The 24,194-nt window shown below is 38.8% G+C and overlaps 1 protein-coding gene across 1 annotated transcript; it reads left to right on the forward strand.

The window, feature by feature from the left end:
- Positions 1-3,396: 3,396 nt before the first annotated feature.
- On the forward strand, positions 3,397-23,952 carry CENPS (centromere protein S). The gene is made up of 5 exons (XM_067472683.1): positions 3,397-3,510; positions 12,727-12,850; positions 13,278-13,311; positions 17,727-17,793; positions 23,328-23,952. The coding sequence occupies exons 1-5, from the start codon at positions 3,466-3,468 to the stop codon at positions 23,475-23,477; spliced, it is 420 nt and encodes a 139-aa protein (XP_067328784.1). The 5' UTR covers positions 3,397-3,465; the 3' UTR covers positions 23,478-23,952.
- The last annotated feature ends 242 nt before the right edge of the window (positions 23,953-24,194 follow it).

Below are 24,194 nucleotides of genomic sequence, written 5' to 3' on the forward strand. Positions count from 1 at the left end.
ATTATTATTAGAATGATATTAGTTTTATATTACATTACATTATAATATTCTTAATATTATATTATATACAATATATTATATTATTAGCATAGCACAGTATTTGTTGTTGTTCATTCGTTCAGTCGTCTCCGACTCTTCGTGACCTCATGGACCAGCCCACGCCAGAGCTCCCTGTCGGCCGTTACCACCCCCAGCTCCCTCAAGGTCAGTCCAGTCACTTCAAGGATGCCATCCATCCATCTTGCCCTTGGTCGGCCCCTCTTCCTTTTGCCTTCCACTTTCCCCAGCATAATTGTCTTCTCTAGGCTTTCCTGTCTCCTCATGATGTGGCCAAAGTACTTCAACTTTGTCTCTAGTATCTTTTCCTCCAGTGAGCAGTCGGGCTTTATTTCTTGGAGGATGGACTGGTTGGATCTTCTCGCAGTCCAAGGCACTCTCAGAACTTTCCTCCAACACCACAGCTCAAAAGCATCGATCTTCCTTCGCTCAGCCTTCCCTAAGGTCCAGCTCTCACATCCGTAGGTTACTACAGGGAATACCATGGCTTTGACTAGGCAATGGATCTTTGTTGCCAGTCTGATGTCTCTACTCTTTACTATTTTATCGAGACTGGACATTGCTCTCCTCCCAAGAAGTAAGCGTCTTCTGATTTCCTGGCCACAGTCTGCATCTGCAGTAATCTTTGCACCTAGAAATACAAAGTCTGTCACGGCCTCCACGGTTTCTCCCTCTATTTTCCAGTTGTCAATCATTCTTGTTGCCATAATCTTGGTTTTTTTGACGTTTAGCTGCAACCCGGCTTTTGCGCTTTCTTCTTTCACCTTGATTAGAAGGCTCCTCAGCTCCTCTTCGCTTTCGGCCATCAGAGTGGTGTCATCTGCATATCTGAGGTTGTTAATGTTTCTTCCAGCAATTTTCACCCCAGCTTTGCATTCATCCAGCCCCGCACATCCTCGCATGATGTGTTCTGCATACAAGTTAAAAAGGTTGGGTGAGAGGATGCAGCCTTGCCGTACGCCTTTCCCAATCTTGAACCAGTCTGTTGTTCCGTGGTCAGTTCTGACTGTTGCTACTTGGTCCTTGTACAGATTCCTCAGGAGAGAGACAAGGTGGCTTGGGATGCCCATCCCACCAAGAACTTGCCACAATTTATTATGATCCACACAGTCAAAGGCTTTAGAATAGTCAATGAAGCAGAAGTAGATGTTTTTCTGAAACTCCCTGCCTTTCTCCATTATCCAGCGGATATTGGCAATTTGGTCTCTCGTTCCTCTGCCTTTTCTAAACCCAGCTTGAACATCTGGCAACTCTCGCTCCATGTATTGCTGGAGTCTTCCTTGCAGGATCTTGAGCATTACCTTACTGGCATGAGAAATAAGGGCCACTGTACGGAAGTTGGAGCAGTCTTTCGCATTTCCCTTTTTTGGGATGGGGATATAAGTTGATTTTTTCCAGTCTGATGGCCATTCTTGTGTTTTCCATATTTGCTGGCAAATGGCATGCATCACCTTGACAGCATCATCTTTTAAGATTTTAAACAGTTCAGCTGGGATCCCGTCGTCTCCTGCTGCCTTGTTGTTAGCAATGCTTCTTAAGGCCCATTCAACCTCACTCCTCAGGATGTCTGGTTCTAATTCATTCACCACACCGTCAAAACTATCCTCAATATTATTATCCTTCCTATACAGATCTTCTGTATAGTCTCGCCGCCTTCTCTTGATCTCTTCAGCTTCTGTTAGGTCCCTGCCATCTTTGTTTCTTATCATACCAATTTTTGCCTGAAATTTACCTCCAATGTTTCTAATTTTCTGGAAGAGGTCTCTTGTCCTTCCTATCCTGTTGTCTTCTTCCACTTCCATGCATTGCTTATTTAAAAATAGTTCCTTATCTCTTCTGGCTAACCTCTGGAATTGCGCATTTAACTGGGCATATCTCCCCTTTTCACTGTTTCCTTTTGCTTTCCTCCTTTCTTGGGCTACTTCCAGTGTCTCAGCAGACAACCATTTTGCCTTCTTGGTTTTCTTTTTCTTTGGAACGTACTTTGTTGCCGCCTCCTGAACAATGTCGCGGACTTCTGTCCATAGTTCTTCTGGGACTCTGTTTACTAAATCTAGTCCTTCAAATCTGTTCTTCACTTCCACTGTATATTCGCTAGGAATGTTAGTGAGATCATATCTAACTGGTCTGTGTATTAGTGTATTAGCACAGTATTAGTATTATATATATTATATTACATTAATATTATATATAATATATTCATATGATGTACATATATTACATTAATAATATATATAAAATATTAGTATGATGTACATATATTACAACATTAGTATTATATATTGCAACATTAGTAATATTATATATAATATATTAATATGATGTAAATATAATATATTACAATATTAGTAATATATATATAATATGGTGTACATATAATATATATTATACAACAATAGTAATACTATATACAATATATTAGTATGATGTATATATAATAGTACATATAATATATTATACTACAACATTAGTAATATTATATATAATATATTATGATGTAAACATAATATATTATATTACAATATTAGTAATATATATAATAATATGGTGTACATATACTACAACATTAGTAATATTATATATAATATATTAGTATGATGTAAATATAATATAATATATTGCAACATTAGTAATCTTATATACAATGTATTAATATGATGTTTATATGATATATTACAGTATTAGTAATACATATAATAATATGGTGTATATATATTATACTATAACACTAGTAATATTATATATATTAATTTGATGTAAATATATTAATATATTATATTGCAACCTTAATATATTAATATACTAATGTATATTAATACATTGTATATTAATATAAAATATATTAATATGATGTAAATATAATATATTACAATATTAGTAATATATATATAATATGGTGTACATATATTATATTACAACATTAGTCACATTATATACAATATATTAATATGAATTAAATATAATATATTACAATATTAGTTATATATAATAATATGCTGTACATATAATATATTACATTACAACATTAGTCATATTATGTATAATATATTAGTATTATTGCATCACAGTGTTATTCTTTCTATATAAGGCTCCTGTCCCTTTAAGAAAGGGTGGGAGCAGGCGTGGCGCGTTGAGGCTCCAGCAGTGGAAGACTTCAATTCCCAGACGCCTCTGCTCGCTTGGCCGGCAGGGAGGGGTTCTGGGAGTTGAAGTCTCGGTGCGTGTTTCCCCTCAGCGCAGCCGCCATTTTGTGGGCGGAGAGTTAACTCCCTCCAAGGCGTCGCCGCCGCCATTTTGTGGGTGGGATAGTCACTTCCCTCAAAGGCTTCGCCGCCGCCGCCGCCATTTTTGTGGGCGGAGCTTCGGCTGAGGCGGCAAATCCGAGTGTAGTTTCCCTCAGAGTCCCTCATGGAGCGGGAGCGCGTCGAAAGCGCGGGTTCCGACGAGACGCAGGTACTTTCCCCCTCTCTTTCTGTGAGGAAAAGGGCAGCCTGCTTTCATTCCCTGCCCCGAGGAAGCGTTTTGCCCCGTTGAACCGCCGTCTGAGCATGTGCAGAGTGTCATTCGAATATTTAGACCAGGCCCAGGCCAGTTTGGGCCCTCCAGGTATTTTGGACTGCAACTCCCACAATTCCTAACAGCCTCAGGCCTCTTCTTTTTCCCCTTCAGCCGCTTAGCGGCTGAAGGGGAAAAAGAAGAGGCCTGAGGCTGTTAGGAATTGTGGGAGTTGCAGTCCAAAACACCTGGAGGGCCCAAACTGGCCCGGGCCTAGTTTAGATGGTAAATTGTATTGTTTTTAATTATTTTAGCAGGTTTTTTAAAATACAATAGAACTGTTTGGTTTGCTCCTGAGACGACAAATAAATGAAATATTATCTTCACCTCTTTGGAGGTGCTACTCTATTATTATTGTTATATAATAATAATAATATAATTTTATGAGTGTTATAGTATTAATGTGATATTGTTGTATTATTGTAATTTTATTTTTATATATTAGAATATTATTGTTATATCATTATGTTATATAATAATAATATATTATAATTATATTAGTGTTATAGTATTATTGTGATATTGTTGTTATAGTTTTATTGTTATATATTAGAATATGTTATAATATTATTATTGTTGTATTATATAATATATTATAATTATATTAGTGTTATAGTATTATTGTGATATTATTGTTGTTATAGTTTTCTTGTTATATATTAGAATATGTTATAGTATTATTGTTGTTGTATTGTGTTATATAATATATTATAATTATATTAGTGTTATAGTATTATTGCGATATTATTGTTGTTATAGTTTTATTGTTATATATTAGAATATGTTATAATATTATTATTGTTGTATTATGTTATATAATATATTATAATTATATTAGTGTTATAGTATTATTGCGATATTATTGCTGTTGTATTATTATAATTTTATTGTTATATATTAGAATATATTATAATATTATTGTTATACTATGTTATATAATAATTTATTATTATGAAGACATAGACATGAAACTAGAATATATTTTCTTTATAGGGAAAACTAGGAATCTAGACAAGAAATGGTATAACAAAATAGAGAACCCTTTTCTAAAAAACATATTGGGAATATGGTCTAAATATGAAGAAAAATTAATACCCTCGATATCCCCATTAACACCGGTGCTGATTACAAATAATTTCCCCATAAATCTCAAAAAGGAGTTGGAAAGTGAATTCAAGGAAAAAGGAATAACGAAATTAAAAGATTGGGAATCAAAGATGAAAAATATAGATGAGATAAAGGTCCAGTTAGGAGGGAACATTGGATGGTTTAAAGTACTACAACTTGAAAGATGGTTAAGGGAAATAAGAAAGAAATATAAAGGAGAGAGAGAATTTACCAAATTTGAAGAAATGATTAGCCAAAGGGGGAGTAAGGAAGGAAAAGAAAGAACAAAAGGTATATCAAGTGATATCTACAAAATGCTGTTGGAAGGGGTCCAGGAGGAGGACCACCTTAAAAGAATGTGGGAGTTAGATTGTAATAAAGTAATACACCCACAAAACTGGAAAGGAATGTGGAATATGCGTATATTAAAAAATATGTCAATAAGAATAAAAGAGAACTATTACAAAGTGGTGTGGAGATGGTACCTCACACCAGTCAGATTAAATCAAATTGACAAGAAACATTCTTCTAAGCAGTACTGGAGGGGCTGTCAAGAAACTGGCACATATAGACACATGTGGTGGTCTTGCAAATATGTTCAAAAATTTTGGGAAAATGTATTTCAAGAAATAAGAAGAATCACCCAAATAGAGATAACAGGAACACCGGAGATAGCACTGCTGTCATTTATTGACAATGTTAAAATACCAAAAGAACTAAAAGAATTAATTGCCAATCTGGTAACAGCAGCAAGATTATTAATAGCTAAAAAATGGAAAGAAGGAGGGGAGTGCCAATTGGAAGAGTGGTATAGGGAGATTTGGGACATCGCAATAAACGATAAACTGACAGGAAACATTAAGGTTAAAAGAGGATTATCAAAAAAAGATGATTTTGGGAAGATTTGGGGGAAATTGATAGAATATGTATATATAGAAGGTAAGGGGACCAAACCTGTAATAGAAACAACTGATTTTTGGAAATAAGTATTGTAATTGGCTGGTCGGGGGTGAAGGGTTAGCACTGGGTGATTGGATGTAATGAAGCAGGAGAATGAAATATTATAGGTATCAAGACATACATGTTCTGTACAATTGTTAATGGAAAGTGATAAGTATAAGAATGTTTAAATACCGAATATGTTAAAGCTACAATAAATAAAAAAAATTATTACGGAATTTTTTTATTATTATTATATTAGTGTTATAGTATTATTGTGATATTGTTGTTGTACGTTCATCTGGAGAGGCCCTGCTCGTGATCCTGCCTGCGTCGCAAGCACGTTTGGTGGGGACACGAGACAGGGCCTTTTCCGTGGTGGCCCCCTGTCTCTGGAACACTCTCCCCAAAGATCTTAGACAGGCCCCTACATTAGCAGTCTTCAGAAAGAACTTGAAGACCTGGCTGTTCCGATGTGCCTTTCCCCATTAGGAAATCTCCAATACTAAGTCCCAGACGCATTTTATTAGAATTAAGATTGCCACACACTGCACTTGCCCGATAATCCTTACATATCACCTGTCACATCAGCACTTTTTAATCCTGTACCCTTTATTCTGGCCCGGCCCAGTTTTATTTTGTTTGATGTATTGTTTATTGCTTGTGATTCTTGTTTAATACTGCTTTAATTGTTTTAATTTGCTTTAACTGTATTGTATGTTGTGTATTGAGGCCTTGGCCTTTGTAAGCCGCATCGAGTCCTTCGGGAGATGCTAGCGGGGTACAAATAAAGTTTAATAATAATAATAATAATAATAATAATATAATTTTATTATTACATATTAGAATATATTAGAATATAATTATTGTTATATTATTATGTTATATAATAATATATTATAATTATTATATTAGTGTTATAGTATTATTGTGACATTGTTGTATTATTATAATTTTGTTGTTATATATTAGAATATATTAGAATATTATTATTGTTATATTATTATGTTATATAATAATATATTATAATTATATTAGTCTTATAGTATTATTGTGATATTATTGTTGTTGTATTATTATAATTTTATTATTACATATTCTAGTCATATAAGAATAAAATTATAATAATAAAACAATAGCAATATCACAATAATATAATAATATAACACTACAACAACCGTATATCTATATATAATAAAAGTCAAAGTTTGTATGTGTGGGAGGACAGAGGGAGGACGTAGGGCAGAGGGAGGACGTAGGGCAGAGGAGTTTGTGCCGGCTTTCTGATTGGCCAGCCTGAAAGTTCCAAGATTCTGACTGGCTGCTGCTGTGGTGCTATTTGCATATGATCCCTGATTGGCCTGCTTCAACAGGAGCCCCTGGTGGAGAAAAGGGTTCATGACAGAAACAGGGACATGACAGAAGGAAATTTGCATATGGTCTCTGATTGGCCAGCCTCAATTCCAACATTCCGAGATGACAAAGAGAGGAAAGGAAAGGCCGGGGGCTGGGTCAGAACACTACCAATACAGACCGAAATAGGCACACAGAGCCCCCATCACCCACTCGACATCCTACTGCAGTTTGGAGGAGGATGAACCATGGATGATGGGACTTGCAGTACCATCACTCACATTCTGAGACCGCTGTTAACCTCATCCAATGACTGATCAGGACCAAACTTGGCACATAGACCTCTCATGACCCACTTTACGTCCTGGTGTGGTTTGGTTGGGGATGGACCATGGATTATGGGACTTGCGGTACCTTTGCTCAATTCTTGAGACCACTGCAACCCTCATCCAATTACCGACAAAGACCAAACTTGGCACACTGAGTCTCCATGACGCACTCTACATCCTGGTGCGGCTTGGAGGAGGATGCACCATGGACGATGGGACTTGCAATACCTGCACTCCCTTCCTGAGACCATTATAACTGCCAACAATGATGGATCAGGACCACAATTTACACAGAGAGCCCGCATAACCCACTCTACATCCTGGTGTGGTTTGGAAGAATTTGACAATGGATGATGGGACTTGCAGTCACTTCGCTCACTTCCTGAGATCACGGAGACACTCACCAATGACTGATCAAGACCAAACTTGGCACACAGCGTCCCCATGACCCACTCTACATCCTGGTGCACTTTTGAGGAGGACAGACCATGGATGATGAGACTTGAAGTACCTCCACTCCCTTCCCAAGACGGCTGCAACCCTCATCTAATGTCTGATCAAGATCAAACTTGGCACACAGAGCCCCCATGACCCACCCTACATCCCCGGTGCTGTTTGAAGGAGGACGGACGATGGATGATGGGACTTGCAGTACCTTCACTCACTTCCTGAGTCCATTGCGAGCCATATAAATAACTGATAAAGACCAACCTTGATACACAGTTCCTTTCTCAAATAACCCGGGCAGCGCCGGGTCCACAAGCTAGTCTATAATAAAGAAGAGTGTTTGTATCGGACAGAGGAAGGGCGGAAGGAATATGTGGCAGCGTTCTGATTGGCTGCCGCTGTGGTGCTATTTGCATATGGTCTCTGATTGGCCAGCTTCAATAGGAGCCCCTGGTGGAGAAGAGGGTTCATGGCAGAAACGGGGCATGACAGAAGGAAATTTGCATATGGTCTCTGATTGGCCAGCCTCAAATGCAAGATTCCGAGATGAGAAAGAGAGGAAAGGAAAGGCCGGGGGCTGGGTCAGAACACTCCCAATACAGACCGAAATAGGCACACAGAGCCCCCATCACCCACTCTACATCCTACTGCAGTTTGGAGGACTATGTACCATGGATGATGGGACTTGCAGTACCATCACTCACATTCTGAGACCGCTGTTAACCTCATCCAATGACTGGTGAGGACCAAACTTGGCACATAGACCTCTCATGACCCACTTTACGTCCTGGTGTGGTTTGGTCGGGGATGGACCCTGGATTATGGGACTTGCAGTACCTTTGCTCAATTCTTGAGACCACTGCAACCCTCATCCAATTACCGATAAAGACAAAACTTGGCACACTGAGTCTCCATGACCCACTCTACATCCTGGTGCGGCTTGGAAGAGGATGCACCATGGACGATGGGACTTGCAATACCTGCACTCCCTTCCTAAAACCATTATAACTGCCAACAATGATGGATCAGGACCACAATTTACACAGAGAGCCCGCATAAGCTACTCTACATCCTGGTGCGGTTTGGAAGAATTTGACAACGGATGATGGGACTTGCAGTCACTTCACTCACTTCCTGAGACCACTGAGACCCTTGCGAATGACTGATCAAGACCAAACTTGGCACATGGAGCTCCAATGACCCACTCTACATCCTGGAGCAGTTTGGAGGACGACAGACCATGGATGATGGGACTTCAAGTACCTCCACTACCCAAGACTGCTGCAAAACTCATCTAATGACCAATCAAGACCAAAGTTGGCACACAGAGCTCCCATGACCCACTCTACATCCTGCTGCAGTTTTGGAGAAGGGTGGGCCATGGATGATGGAACTTCCAGTACCTTCACTCACATTCTGAGACCTCTGCAAACCTCATTCAATGACGGATCAAGACCAAACTTCGCACATAGACCTCTCATTACCCACTTTACAAACTTTGGAGATGAATGATGGGACTTGCAGTACCTTTGCTCACTCCCTGAGACCACTGAGACCCTCGCCAATGACTAATCAAGACTACACTTGGCACATGGAGCTCCAATGACCCACTCTACATCCTGCTGCAGTTTGGAGGAGGACAGACCATGGATGATGGGACTTCAAGTACCTCCACTCCCTTCCGAAGATTGCTGCAACCCTCTTCTAATGACCAATCAAGACCACACTTGGCACACAGAGCCCCCATGATCCACTCTACATCCTGCTGCAGTTTGAAAGGGCATGGACTTTGGATGATGGGACTTGCATACCTTCACTCACTTACTGACACCACTGCCACCCTCATCTGATGACTGATAAAGACCAAACTTGGCACACAGAACCCCCATGACCCACTCTATATCCTGCTGCTGTTTGTAGGAGGATGGCCCATGGATGATGGGACTTCAAGTACCTTCACTCGCTTCCTGAAAATAATGCAGCCGTTATCCAAAGACCAATAAAGACCAAATTTGGCATACAGAACCGCTATTACCCACTTTCTCTAATAACCCGGGCAACGCCGGGTCCCCAAGCTAGTTTATAATATATTTTATTCTCGAAGGCTTTCATGGCTGGAATCACTAGGTTCTTGTGGGTTTTTTCGGGCTATAGGGCCATGTTCTAGAGCAGTGGTTCTCAACCTTCCTAATGCCGTGACCCCTCATGTTGTGGTGACCCCCAGCCATAACATTGCTTTTGTTGTTACTTCATAACAGGCATTTTACTACTGTTATAAATCATAATGTAACCTATATCAAGAGAGCACTGTGGACTCAAACAATGGTGGATCTGGACCAAACTTGGCACAAATGCTCAATATGCGCAAAGGTGAACACTGGTTTAGCCTGGGGAAAATAGACCTTGACTTTTGGGAGTAGTTGCTGGGATTTATAGTTCATTACTCAAACTTCCCACATGGAATCCCCATGACCATCAGAAAATACTGTGTCTGTGTTCTGATGGTCTTTGGCGACCCCTCTGACACCCCTTTGCGACCCCCTCAGGCGTCCTGACCCCCAGGTTGAGAAACACTGTTCTCAACAGGCATTTCTCCTGACGTTTCGCCTGCATCTATGGCAAGCATCCTCAGAGGTATGATATATTGTTCTGGTATATTTATTATTATTTATTTATTTACTTTACTTTTATACAGCAGTTTCTCAGCCTAACAGGCGACTCAACGTGGTTTACAACAAGGATAAAAATCAATCAACGATATACAATTTAAAACCATAAGAGCATAATATACAATATTGACACAACAATAACAACACAATACATCTCATAACTAGAGTCGTGATCCAATTTCGTCGTCCATATTTCCATTCCTGTAATCATCACATTCATTGCACTGATTAACCAAATGCCTGTTCAAACATCCAAGTTTTTAATCTTCTTCGGAACACCATTAGCGAGGGGGCTGATCTTACCTCCATGGGAAGGGCGTTCCAAAGCCGAGGGGCCACCACACAAAAGGCCCTGTCTCTCGTCCCCGCCAGCCAGACCTGTGAGGCCGGCGGGATAGAGAGCAGGGCCTCCCCAGAAGATCTTAGGGTCCTGGTGGGCTGATAGGCAGAGATACGTTCGGATAGGTTTGGGCCAGAACCGTTTACTGTTCCATTATTATAATACATTATTATTGTGATATAATTATTGTATTATTATAATTCTATTATTATATGTTATAATATATTAGAATATAATATATTCTAGTAATATAAAAATAAAATTATAATAATAAAACAGTATTAATATCACAATATAATAATAATATAACACTAATATAACACTACTACAGCAATATATTTATAATATATTGTTCTGGTAATATATTATTATTATATTACTGTTATATTATATTATTATTGTGATATAATTATTGTAGTATTATAATTTTATTATTATATTCTTATATTACTAGAACAATATGTTATATTATAATATATTGTTCTAGTAATATAAGAATATAATAAAACAATATTAATATCACAATAATAATATAATACTAATATAACTCATATAATAATAATATATTACTAGAATAATATATTATAATATATTCTAGTAATATAAGAATATAAGAATAAAATAATGATCAAACAATATTAATATAACAATAATATAATATAGTAATATAATAGTAATATAATAATAATATATTACTAGAACAATATATTATAATTATATTAGTGTTATATTATTATTGTGATATCAGGAGCAAACCAAATATAATATAATGTTCTAGTAATATATTATATTACTGTTATATTATTATAGTATATTATTATTGTGATATTATTGTTGTATTATTATAATTTTATTATTATATTCTTATATTACTAGAACAGTATGTTATATTATAATATATTGTTCCAGTAATATAAGAATATAATAATAAAACAATAATAATATAACACTAATATAATAATAATATATTACTGTTATATTATATTACATTTTTATTGTTGTATTATAATTTTATTATTATATTCTTATATTACTAGAACAATATGTTATATTGTTTTAGTAATGTATTATTATTATTGTATTAGTATTATATTATTATTGTGATATTATTATTGTATTAATATAATTGTATTATATTCTTATCTTACTAGAACAATATATTATAATATATTGTTCTAGTAATGTATTATTATTATATTAGTGTTATATTATAATATTCTTATTGTGATATTATTGTTGTATTATTATAATTTTATTATTATATTATTGTATTACTAGAACAATATGTTATATTATATTGTTCTAGTAAAATAATAATAATAATAATTATTATTATTATTATATAATGCAAACTTTATAAGCAACCTATTTGTAATAATAATAATAAGCAACTTGTTTGCAGTAGTAGTAGTAATCATAATAATATAATTATAAGCAACCTATTTGAAATAATAATAACAATAACATTTGTAAGGGGCCTATTTGTAAGAAGAAGAATTTAATTATAAGCAACCTATTTGTAATAATAATAAAAACAATAACAGTACAGTTGTAAACAATCTATTTCTAATACAAATAATATAATTATAAGCAACCTATTTGTAGTAATATCAATATAACTGTAAGAAAGTTATTGGTAATAATAACAATATAAACAATCAATATCTAATAATAATAAAATTATAAGCAACTATTTGTAACAACAATAACAACAACAATAATAAGATAAGTATTTATTTATTTTATTTATATCTTTTATTGCTTGCATCTTAATATTAAAATAGGGTTATTCAAATCTCTTAACAAGCCCAAATATGTGCTTTGAAGGCACAGACTTCAAAGGTCTGAAATAGCTTATCCAGGAGTTAAGGAATAGTTATACAAAGTATATTGTATAGCATTTTAAAATGTTTTTTGTTTCTTTTTCCAGAGGTTGAGAGCTGCTGTTCATTATGCAGTCGGTTGTCTCTGCGAAGAAGTGGGTGAAGACAAAGAAACCGAGTTCAGTAAACAAGCCGTTGCATGTATTTCTGAGATCACCTTCAGGCAGTGTGGTACGGTGTATATTTTATGCGTATCTATATTTGTCTGTAGGAGCTAATCAGTGCTTTTTCAAAAATAGAACCAGAATTAGCGACATATAGAAATGACTTAATGACTCATTTTGATTTTCCTCGCACTGGGGGAGAACACAAGACAAGGGCTGAAACAACATTTCAAGTTCTAGTAAACCATGCTGTCTTGCTTTCAGCTTCTTTTTTTATTTGGGCTTCGTTTGTTTCTATTACTAATTATTTGTGAGCTTTGAATATAGCATAGTAAAGTATGGATGGTGATATAAGTTAGCTCAGAAATCAGAGTAAACCAGGCCTAGCCAGAAAGCGCAGCTTTTTGCTTCAGCTTGAAAGTTGTTTTACTTTAGCACCAATCTAAAAATTGGGTGGGGGAAAAAATTGAGAAATCTTTTCCTTTCTTTTTCAGAAAATTTTGCAAAAGACCTTGAAATGTTTGCTAAGTGAGTACTATAGAAAATAACAGCTATAATTGTATAATTAATGTTATTGTTTTAATCTATTGTGTTTTTATGGTTTTATATTGTTGTTATCTTGTGTTAGGGCGGCGTAGAAATGTTGTAAATAAAATAAAATAAATATCGTATATACTCGAGTATAAGCCGACCTGAATATAAACCGAGGCACCTAATTTTACCACCAAAAAATGGGAAAACTTATTGACTTGAGTATAAGTCGAGGGGGGGAAATGCAGCATATACAAAATAAATATGGATACCAATAAAATTACATTAATTTAGGAAACAGTAGGTTAAATGTTTTTCAATGTTTACATAAGACTGTAATTTAAAATACGACCAACCAACTTTGATTAAACCATTATTCTAACCTTTTTCAGTGTCAATGTGCTTACGTATCCTTCCAATAATAATAAAGTAAAGTAATAAATGTAATAACATCAATAATAAAATAAAATAATAAATGTAATAATAATAATAATAATAGAGTAAAATAAATGTAATAAAATAATAATAGAGTAAAATAATGCAAATGTAATAATGCCAATAATAGAGTAAAATAATAAATGTAATAAAAACAATAGTAATAACAGAGTGAAATAATAAATATCTTTGGCTCGAGTATAAGCCGAGGGCAGCTTTTTCAGCCTAAAAAAAGGTCTGAAAAACTAGGCTTATACTCGAGTATATACAGTAAATAAATATAGAAACATGCAATACTTAAACAGGTTGATGCCTTGTATCTTTGTCTAGCACACTTTTTCTCAACCTGGGGGTCACGAGGGAGTTTCGGGGGGGGGGGTCACCGAAGACCATCAGAAAACATATTTCTGATGGCCTTAGAAACCCCTTTGGTGGAGAAGTCTAAAGATCTCTCCGCCTGTCCTTTTCTTCCTTTTTGGGAACAGAGGGGCAATCCTCCCACCAAAAACCCTCCTCTGCTGTGATTGTCCGGCCTCTCAGCCAAGGGGAGGGCTGTTTCTGAGACTCCAAGTGGGGAGGGGAGAGCAGCCATGCTTGGTCCATGGCAGAGTGGTGCACATGTGTGGGCGAGGGAGAGCGTGTGAGGCTGGAGGGAGGCTTGTGCCAGCAATTCCCTTCAAGGCATGGGGGTTCTGTGTGGGAAGTTTGGTCCAATTGGTGGGGTTCAGAATGCACTTTGATTATAGGTGAACTAAAAGTCCCAGCAACTACAACTCCCAAATGTGAAGTTCTATTTTCCCCAATCTCCGCTGATGTTCACATTTGGGCATATTGAGTATCTGTGCCAAGTTTGGTGCAGATCCATTATGGTTTAGGTAGGTGAACTACAACTCCAAAACTCAAGGTCAATGCCCACTAAATCTTTCCAGTATTTTCTGTTTAGCAACTACAACTCCCAAATTTCAAGCTCTATTTTCTCCTATCTCCACCAATGTTCACATTTGGGCATATTGAGTATCTGTGCCAAGTTTGGTCCAGATCCATCCTTGTTTGAGTCCACAGTGCTTTTTGGCCTAGTGAATGAAAATGCATCCTTCATATTATATAGTTACATTACGATTCACAACAGGAGCAAAGTTACAGTTAGGAAGTAGCAACAAAAATAATGTTATGGATGGGGGTCATCCCAACATGAGGAACTGTATTAAGGGGTTTCGTCATTGGGAAGGTTGAGAAACACTGACCTTCTGAGAGCTTCTGTTCAACCATTTCAAAGCTCCCTGCTTGAGCAGTGATGGCATGATCGTCAGCATAGATGAAACTCTTAGTCACTTCTAGCATTTGTAGGGGTCACCACAACATCAGGAACTGTATTAAGGTGTCTCGGCATTAGGAAGGTTGAGAAACACTGAGCTAGATCTTCGGAGAGCTTCTGTTCAACCATTTCAAAGCTCCCTACTTGATCGTCAGCATAGATGAAACTCTTCGTCACTTCTGACATTTGTAGGAGTCACCACAACATCAGGAACTGTATTAAAGGGAGGTTGAGAAACACTGACCTAGAGCTTTGGAGAGTTGTTCAACCACTTCAAAGCTTCCTGCTTGAGCAGTGATGGCACGATCGTCAGCATAGATAAAACTCTTTGTCATTTCTGGCATTTGTAGGGGTGACCACAACATGAGGAACTGTATTCAGGGGTCGCGGCATTAGGAAGGTTGAGAAACACAGACCTAGCAGGAAGCTAGCATAAAAGTATATGAGGAAACTAAGATATATTTTAGAAGGTATTTGCCTTCTGGGAAGGCCTGAGAGTTGTATTATTTTCTAGTCTGAATGCAAGTTATTTATTCAAACCCGAAAGTTGTCTTCCTTCGGAGGTGAAGACTCTCCCTTTCTTTTGCGACTTGGCTGAATCAGTAGCCGAAGAATGGCTTGAATGTTCCCTAAATGCGAAAAGCTCTCACGAACCCGGGATGCTTTGGCGAGGCTGTTCTTTCCTATTGAACTTCCAGAACGTCTGTGAAGCACCAAAATTGTACATACACAACTTGGACAAAAGGGAAATCTCCTTGGGGATAATGGAGCCTTTGTGTGGAGTCCTGCCTCCCTTGAGCAGTCGGGTGGGCGGATGGTGTGACGCCGAGCGTAATTGCATGCAGGTGTATGCCTAACACACAGCACACAACAGTTGGAAGGCCCCTTGAAAAGCAGGCGAGTAGGTGGTTTGTTTGCAGCCTTTTCGAAGTGTGTGGTGTCTTTTCACACATCTTGCCACTTAGGCTTGCAGTGCAACATAATTGATACTGTTGTTATTTCACTTCCTGAGGCTGGAAACTTTTTGCTACTTGCCTTCTTGTATCTCACTATGTCTGAATCACTGATTTGGGTTTCTTTTCTATGGTTAGGAAGACATCTGTCACTCATAAGACAATCTAGTCCAGGGCTTCTCCACCTTCCTAATGCCATGACCCCTTAATGCAGTTCCTGATGTCGTGGTGACCCCCCAACCATCACAGTATTTGCATTGCTAATTCGTAACTAATTTTGCTACTGTTAGGAATCATTATTATTATTATTATTATTATTAACTTTATTTGTACCCCGCTAGCATCTCCCGAAGGACTCGATGCGGCTTACAAAGGCCAAGGCCTCAAAACACAACATAACACAAAACCTAAAGCAAATTAAAAACAATTAAAGCATTATTAAAACAACAAGCAATAAACAATACACCAAGACACAATAAAACTGGGCCGGGCCAGAGTAAATATCTGATAGGTAAACATAAAGGTTTCCCCCCGACATTAAGCCCAGTCGTGTCCGACTCTGGGGTGTGGTGCTCGTCTCCAATTCTAAGCCAAAGTGCCGGCATTGACCGTAGACACTTCCACGGTCATGTGGCCAGCATGACTGCATGGAGCACCATTACCTTCCCGCTGGAGCGATATTGATCTACTTACATTTGCATGTTTTCGAACCGCTAGGTTGGCAGAAGCTGGGGCTGACAGCGGAAGCTCATGCTGTTCCCCGGATTCGAACCTGCAACCTTTCGGTCAACAAGCTCAGCAGCTCAGCGTTTTAACCCACTGTGCCGCAGGATGTATTTTCATTCACTGGACCAAATTTGGTGCAAATACCCGATATACCCAAATCTGAACACTTTTGTCATTTGGGAATTGTAGTTCCTGGAATTTATAGTTCAGCTACAGTCAAAGGGCATTCTGAGCTCCACCAATAATGGAATTCAACCAAACTTGGTACACAAAACTCCCATGAAAATACTGGAAGGGTTTGGTGGGCATTGACCTTGAGTTTTGGAGTTATAGTTCACCTACATCCAGAGAGTACTGTGGACTCAAACAATGATGGATCTGGACCAAACAATATGCCCAAATGTGAACACTGCTGGAGTTTGGGGGAGCTAGAGCTTGACATTTGGGAGTTGTAGTTGCTGGGATTTATAGTTCAGCTACAGTCAAAGGGCATTCTGAACTTCACCAACGATGGAATTGAACCAAACTTGGCACACAAAATTCCCATGACTGAGAGAAAATACTGGAAGGGTTTGGTGGGCATTGACCTTGATGTTTGGAGTTGTAGTTCACCTACATCCAGAGAGCACTATGAACTCAAAGATGGATCTGGACCAAACTTGACATGAATGCACAATATGCCCAAATATGAACACTGGTGGAGTTTGGAGAAAATAGACATTGACATTTGAGAGTTGTAGTTGCTGGGATTTATCATTCGACCTACAATCAAAGAGCATTCTGAACCCCACCAACGATAGAATTATGTTGATGAATTGGTTGACACATTCATTGAAAAAATAGAGCAGAATGTGCTGCAGGATGTTTTTCAAAGACAAAATTTTTGCAATTTAATACATTTTTTGTATGTTTTTGTGAAAGCGCCAATTTCATTGCAAAACGTCTTGAATTTTGATCACTTTTCCTGTTGCTTCTTCTCAAAGGCACGCAAAACGGACTACGATTAATGTTGAAGATGTGAAGCTTTTGGCCAGAAGAAGCAGGCCATTGGTGAGATGCAAACTTTGGCTTTTTTGGAAGGGTGCAGGAGCATCTTAGTATTAGTACCAATGAGACTAGCTAGACCAGGCATGGGCAAACTTTGGCCCTCCAGGTGTTTTGGACTGCAACTCCCACAATTCCTAACAGCCTATCGGCTGTTAGGAATTGTGGGAGTTGCAGCCCAAAACACCTGGAGGGCCCAAGTTCGCTCAGGCCTAATTTAGTTGATAAATGGTGTTATTTTTAGCATTTTAGCCTCTTTTGAAGTGTTGTTATTATATTATTATTATGTCATATTATTATAATTATTATATTACTATATTATCATTATTGTATATTATTATTTTATTATTGTATTCTCATATTACTAGAACAATATATTATACTAAGCAAGTTCCGCCAGACATCGCAGTTTTTTTTATCAAACCCAGAACTTCAAATATTGCATGTTTCTCCTAATTTTAGCCTCTGTTCAAGTCTGTTCTTCCTCCTGCGAAATCGCTATCTATTTTGGAAAGGCTACGGGTGCCACTGGGTTATCCGCCCTTGAACTAACAGCTGCAAGTGCCGCTTAATTGAACATGGAACATCTTTTTTGGAGACATTTGTGCTTGTCTAAACTCCAAACTCACAGCTGTGCTAGTTAATAACCCCTTCTTTATACTGGGATGGCTGTGAGCACCGTTACAATTGAGAAGTTTGGGGGAAGTAAATGCCATTCAAGTGAAAGGCCTGGAGCCTACACTTGAATCTGTGTTGTAGGATCAATAATTGGTCTGCTCACAAGTAATGCATGATTGGAACAAGCAAAAAACCCAACAACTTTATAATATGAACGTGGTATATGTTTAGCCCAAAATGAATTGATGAGTGGATTTATTTATTTATTTGTATCTCGCTTTATCTCTCAAAGTGGCTCACAATTAAAAATGTTACAATACAACTCAAAATACACAAATATACAGTAATAAAACAGTATTATCATTATGTATTATTAGAAATTATCAGTAGTATTATAATTACCTCTAGGTAAGTCTGTCAGTGTGGTTAGAGGAGGTTTGAGCAAACCCAGGCCTGTGGGCCGGATGCGGCCCCTTGCTTTCTTTTTTCAGGCCCTCCTCTCTCTCACTATCCCATCCCTCATTCTTTCCTCCCTCCTTTCTTCCCTTCCACGCTTTTGTCCTTCCTTCCTTCACTCTTTCCTTCCCTCTCTACCTCTTTCTCCTTCCTCCCTGCCTTCCTCTCTCTCTTCCTCCATTCCCATCCATCCTTCTTCCTTCCCTCCCTTCCTTCCATCCACTCTTCTTTTCTTTCTTTCCTTCCTTCCTTCCTTCCATTCATCCGTCCATCCTTCCTTCTCTTCTTCCCTCCCCGCTTCCTTCCATCCATCCATCCTTCTTTTCTTCCTTCCATTCATCCATCCATCCTTCCTTCTCTTCTTCCCTCCCTGCTTCCTTCCATCCATCCATCCATCCATCCTTCTCTTCTCCCTTCCCTTCCTTCCATCCATCCTTCTTTTCTTCCCTTCCTTACTTCCATTCATCCATCCATCCTTCCTTCATTTCTTCCCTCCCCGCTTCCTTCCATCCATCCATCCTTCTTTTCTTTCTTCCATTCATCCGTCCATCCTTCTCTTCTTCCCTCCCTGCTTCCATCCATCCTTCCTTCTCTTCTTCCCTCCCTCTCATGCATCCTTCCTTCTCTTCTTCCCTCCCTCCCTCCCATCCATCCATCGTTTTTTCCCATTCCCTTCCTTCCATTCATTCATGGAATGAGAACCCCCTCCGTCCCATCCCACTCCGACCTGACATGTGACCCCAAAGTTAGAAATTTTGTCTAATCCTGGTTAGAGAAACATAGAGTTCTCCATATATTGGACTGTCACTCTTATACCTGTACTGGCTACCAGTGATGGGACTTCCTATTCATATCCAGCTGAAAAGCTATACATTTCCTATGTATAGGATAGCATAAACTCTTTTTGGTTGATGCATGCATGGTTATAATGACTGAGCAACTTGTGACTCTTTAGATTGCAATTCCCATCAGTCCTAGCTGGCCTAGTTAATGGCTTAGGGATGATGGTAACTGAACTTCAACCATAAGTGGAAGTTATATGTCGTTTGCCATCATTATTCCCTGATCGGATTCCCTTGTTCTTTCTTAATGCTTTAACAAAGAGCAATAAAAAAGCAACCAACAGATGACAGAAGATCAATTGGAAATGGAAGAGAATATGTTGCCAGACCTAATAAAATAAGAATTAACTTTGGAAGGAAAAAAAATTAAAACCCAATTATAAGAGCAATTAACTTCTGAATGGCATTAAGCAGAGAAATCTTGTAGCAAACGATTGCAAGTATTCTTATGCAGATGGAAACTGAAGACACACATATAAGTAGGCTAATAACAAATTGCTCTAAAATTGTCAGTGATCGATAAACACAAAACAAATGATATTTTATTGGTTTTGTAGTGTGTGGGCTTGGCTTATGTATGGCAGGTTCCTTCCTTGGAAGCTTTTAAACAGGCTTGATGGTCGTCTGTTGGGGGTGATTTGATTGTGCTTTTCCTGCATGGCCGGGGTATGAACTAGATGGGCCATGTGGTCTCTTCCAACTCTAATAATAGTCTATGATTCTGTGAACTCTCCATAAGCATTTAGACATGAAAATAATAATAATAATAATAGATAAAGGTTTTTCCCTGACATTAAATCTAGTCAGTTTTATATTAAAATATTTAAAATATTGTTATATATATATATATATATATATATATATATATATATATATATAAAATTAATATCACTAGCCATCCCCTGCCACGCGTTGCTGTGGCCCTGTCTGTGTATATGTGTTTTTGAGTGTATATATGTGTATATGTGTGTGTATATAGTTGTGTATATATGTGTGTTTGCATATATATGTGGTTTTGAGCATGCGTTGTAATGTAATTTTTGTTTTTTGGCTTTTTAAGTCTCTTATGCTGTGTTTTTCGGTGTTTTTTATGAGTGATGGTCACTTGTTGGCCTGATGGGTGTCTTGTGTCCAAATTTGGTGTCAATTCGTCCATTGGTTTTTGAGTTATGTCAATCCCACAAACGAACATTACATTTTTATTTATATAGATACAAAATTATCTATATTATATTATATATATCATAAGTAAAGATAAAGGTTTGCCCTTGACATTAAGTCTAGTCGAGACCGACTCTGGGGGTTGGTGCTCATCTCCATTTCTAAGCCAAAGAGCCAGCATTGTCCATGGACACCTCCAAGGTCATGTGGCCAGCATGACTGCATGGCGCGCCGTTATGTTCCCACCAAGGCAGTACCTATTGATCTACACACATTTGCATCTTTTCGAACTGCTAGGTTCGCAGAAGCTGGGGTTAACAGTGGGAGCTTACTCCTGCTCACCGGATTTGAACCAGTGACCTTTCGGTCAGCAAGTTCAGCAGATCAGCGGTTTAACCCACTGCACCCAATAATCATAATTATAATAGTATTTATTACCTGCCTCTCTTCATGGCTTGAGGCGAGTCACAGCACAGTCAAAACACAAAATTGCAAAAATTATACGAACACATATACTAAAATGTATTTCTATAAATGACATACACTCCTAATGGCATTAACTCGTTAATCTTTGGGGCCACTCCTATGTTTTTAAAAGGCATGTCACAAGTTCTAGGTGCCACCAAATTGCAGAATGGGACACCACAGACTTGCTTGCCTTTAGAATCATAATAAACTATTTTTCACTAAGTCAGAGGGCTTAATTCCAACGCCATCCTGCTACTAGTTATGTCACTACAGGTGGAAGTATCGCCTGACTATAGTCAGTAGATTTAGAACAGATTTCTTCACACGCTCACTGGACTGTGCCAAAGCAAGACTTGCCTACAGGCCGTACCACCGAGAGCCTTTTGGATTTGTCATCACTTGTGTATCACAAATGACTCACGCAGGAAGCGGGCAATTTTGGTGGGTGTGGGGGGCCCAAAGAAGTTTATTTCTGGTGTTAGAAATGGGTGTGTTTTGATGTCAAGTGTCAAACTATGGCTTTGAAAACCAGGGTTCGGTTCCCCACTTGGCCGTGAAACCCAGTGGGAGACTGTGATTAAGTCACATACTCTCAGCCCCATTCAGCTCACAATAGCCTTAGAGCAGCTATGGCAAACTTCACGACTCTGGGTACGTCGGACTTCAACTTCCACAATTCCTAACAGCCTAGGAATTTTGGAAGTCCAAAACACCTGGAGGGTTGAAATTTGCCTATGCCTGCTTTAGAGTATCTAGGTGTGATTGTCTGCTACAGATATGGGCAAACCCAGGCCCGCGGGCCAAATGCAGCCCCTGGGACTCTTCTCAGGCCTTCCTCTCTCACACCATCCCCATTCTCTCTTCTTTCCTTCTCTCTTTCCTTCCTCCTGTCCTCCCTCCCTTCCTTACCTCCCTCTTTCTCCTTCCATACTTCCCTTCCACCCTTTCATCCCTTTCTCCTTCCTTCTCTCTTCCCCCCCTCCCTCCATTCCCTTCCTTCCTTTCTTCTCTTCCTTCTTTTTCTTTCCTTCCTCCTTCCCTCACTTCTTTTCTTACCTCCCTCTTTCTCCTTCCATCCTTTCTTTCCTTCCATCCATCCATCCTTCTCTCTTTCCTTCCCTCGCTCCCTCTTTCTCCTTTCTTTCTTCTTTCCTCCCTCCCTCCTTACCTCTCTCCCTCTTTTTTCTTCTTTCTTGAGTCTTTCCTTCCTTCTTCCCTCCCTCCCTTCTCTTTTCTTCCTCCCTCCCACCCTTCCTTACCTCTCTCTTTCTCCCTCTCTCCTTCCTTCCCTCTTTCCCTCCTCCCTCCCTCTATTACCTCCCACCCTTCCTTCCATTCTTTCCTTCCTCCCTTCTTCCCTCCTCCCTCTTTTTCCTTCCTTCTTTCTTGTGTCTTTCCTTCCTTCTCCCTTCCCTCCCTTCTCTTTTCTTCCTCCTTCCCTCCCACCCTTCCTTACCTCCCTCCCTCACTCCCTTTCTTCCTTACCTCCCTCTTTCTCCCTCCTTCCTTCCAGCCTTTCATCCTTCCTTCCCTCTTTCCTCCTCCTTCCCTCTCCCTCCTTCCTTCTCTCTTTCTTCCCTCCATTCTCTTCCACCCCATCCTTTCTTTAATCCTTCTCTTCCTTCCTTCCCTCCTTCCCTTTTGTCTTTCCTTCATTCTCCCTTCCCTCCCTCCCTTCTTTCCTTCCTTCCTTCTTTCCTCTTTCCTCCTGCGGGATGTTTAGCTGGGAGAAGACATGGAAGGAAGGAAAGAAGGAATGGAAGGAGGAAAGAAAGAGAGAAGGAAGGAAGGACTAAAGGGAGGAAGGGAAGGATGGCTGGAAGGAGAAAGAGTGAGAGAGGGCAGGAATTGTGGAATTGTGGGAGTTGAAGCCCAAAACACCCGAAGGGCCAAAGTTGCCCATGCCTGCCTGAAGGTTACCATCTGTTTCCGAATTGCCTGCCTGGGCCATCCTCTCCTCCATAGATGGCTGATACAACTCTCTCTTATTTCTAGCTGAGGCACATCAGCCAGAAGAGTGAAGAGCTTGCTTTGAATAATCTGGAACAAAAAGAGAAAAAGAAGAAGAAAGCTGCTTCGAAGAAAGGGAGAAGAACCTCTGAGGAGCAAGTGGCGGCGGACAGTGAGAATTCCAACATGGCCTGATCGGTCTTGTCTAATTTTCAGTGGGGTTGTGGTGCGACCACGGGAAGCCTGTTGGTTGGCTTTAAGAAAGCATAGTGCAATTCACTCTTGGTTTAGTTTCTTCTCAACGAATGCTTTGAGCAAACTGTACATAATTGTTTATAAACCTGTAGGAATCTTTATTGGGCCTTATTAAAGACCCCAACATCATAATACAATGGCTTAACTGAACCTTAGTAAGTAAACATGCATAAAATCTAGCCGTTTGCAGGACATTTCTAGTTTCCTCTCAGATGGGAATCTACTGATGATGGAAAAAACTCACTTATACTTCTAGTAGAGAGCATTTTCTTACCAGTCCTGTAAGAAATGGAAGGAAACGGCAATGTTTTGTGTTTGTTTCCTTATCGGATGTAAGTTGCAACGTTCTGTTTTGTCCTACATACAGTTCTGTTTATTTATTGCGCTTTCTATAAACGTCCTTGTTATTCTGGTCTTTAACTGTTTCATCTTTGTTTTGGGGATGCAGCCCATTGGGCTCTTTTCTCAGGCTCTTCTCTCTCTCACCATCCTATGCTTCTCTCTTTCCTTCCTCCCTCTCTCTCCTTCCCATCCACCCTTTCATCCTTCCTTCCTCTCTTTTCTTCCTCCTTCCCTCCCTCCTGGCCTTCTTTACCATCATCTTTCTCCCTCCTTCCTTCCCTTCCACCATTTTGTCCGTCCTTCCTTCCCTCTATT

Source organism: Anolis sagrei, chromosome 13 (assembly GCF_037176765.1).
Source record: "Anolis sagrei isolate rAnoSag1 chromosome 13, rAnoSag1.mat, whole genome shotgun sequence".
Classification (NCBI taxonomy): domain Eukaryota; kingdom Metazoa; phylum Chordata; class Lepidosauria; order Squamata; family Dactyloidae; genus Anolis; species Anolis sagrei.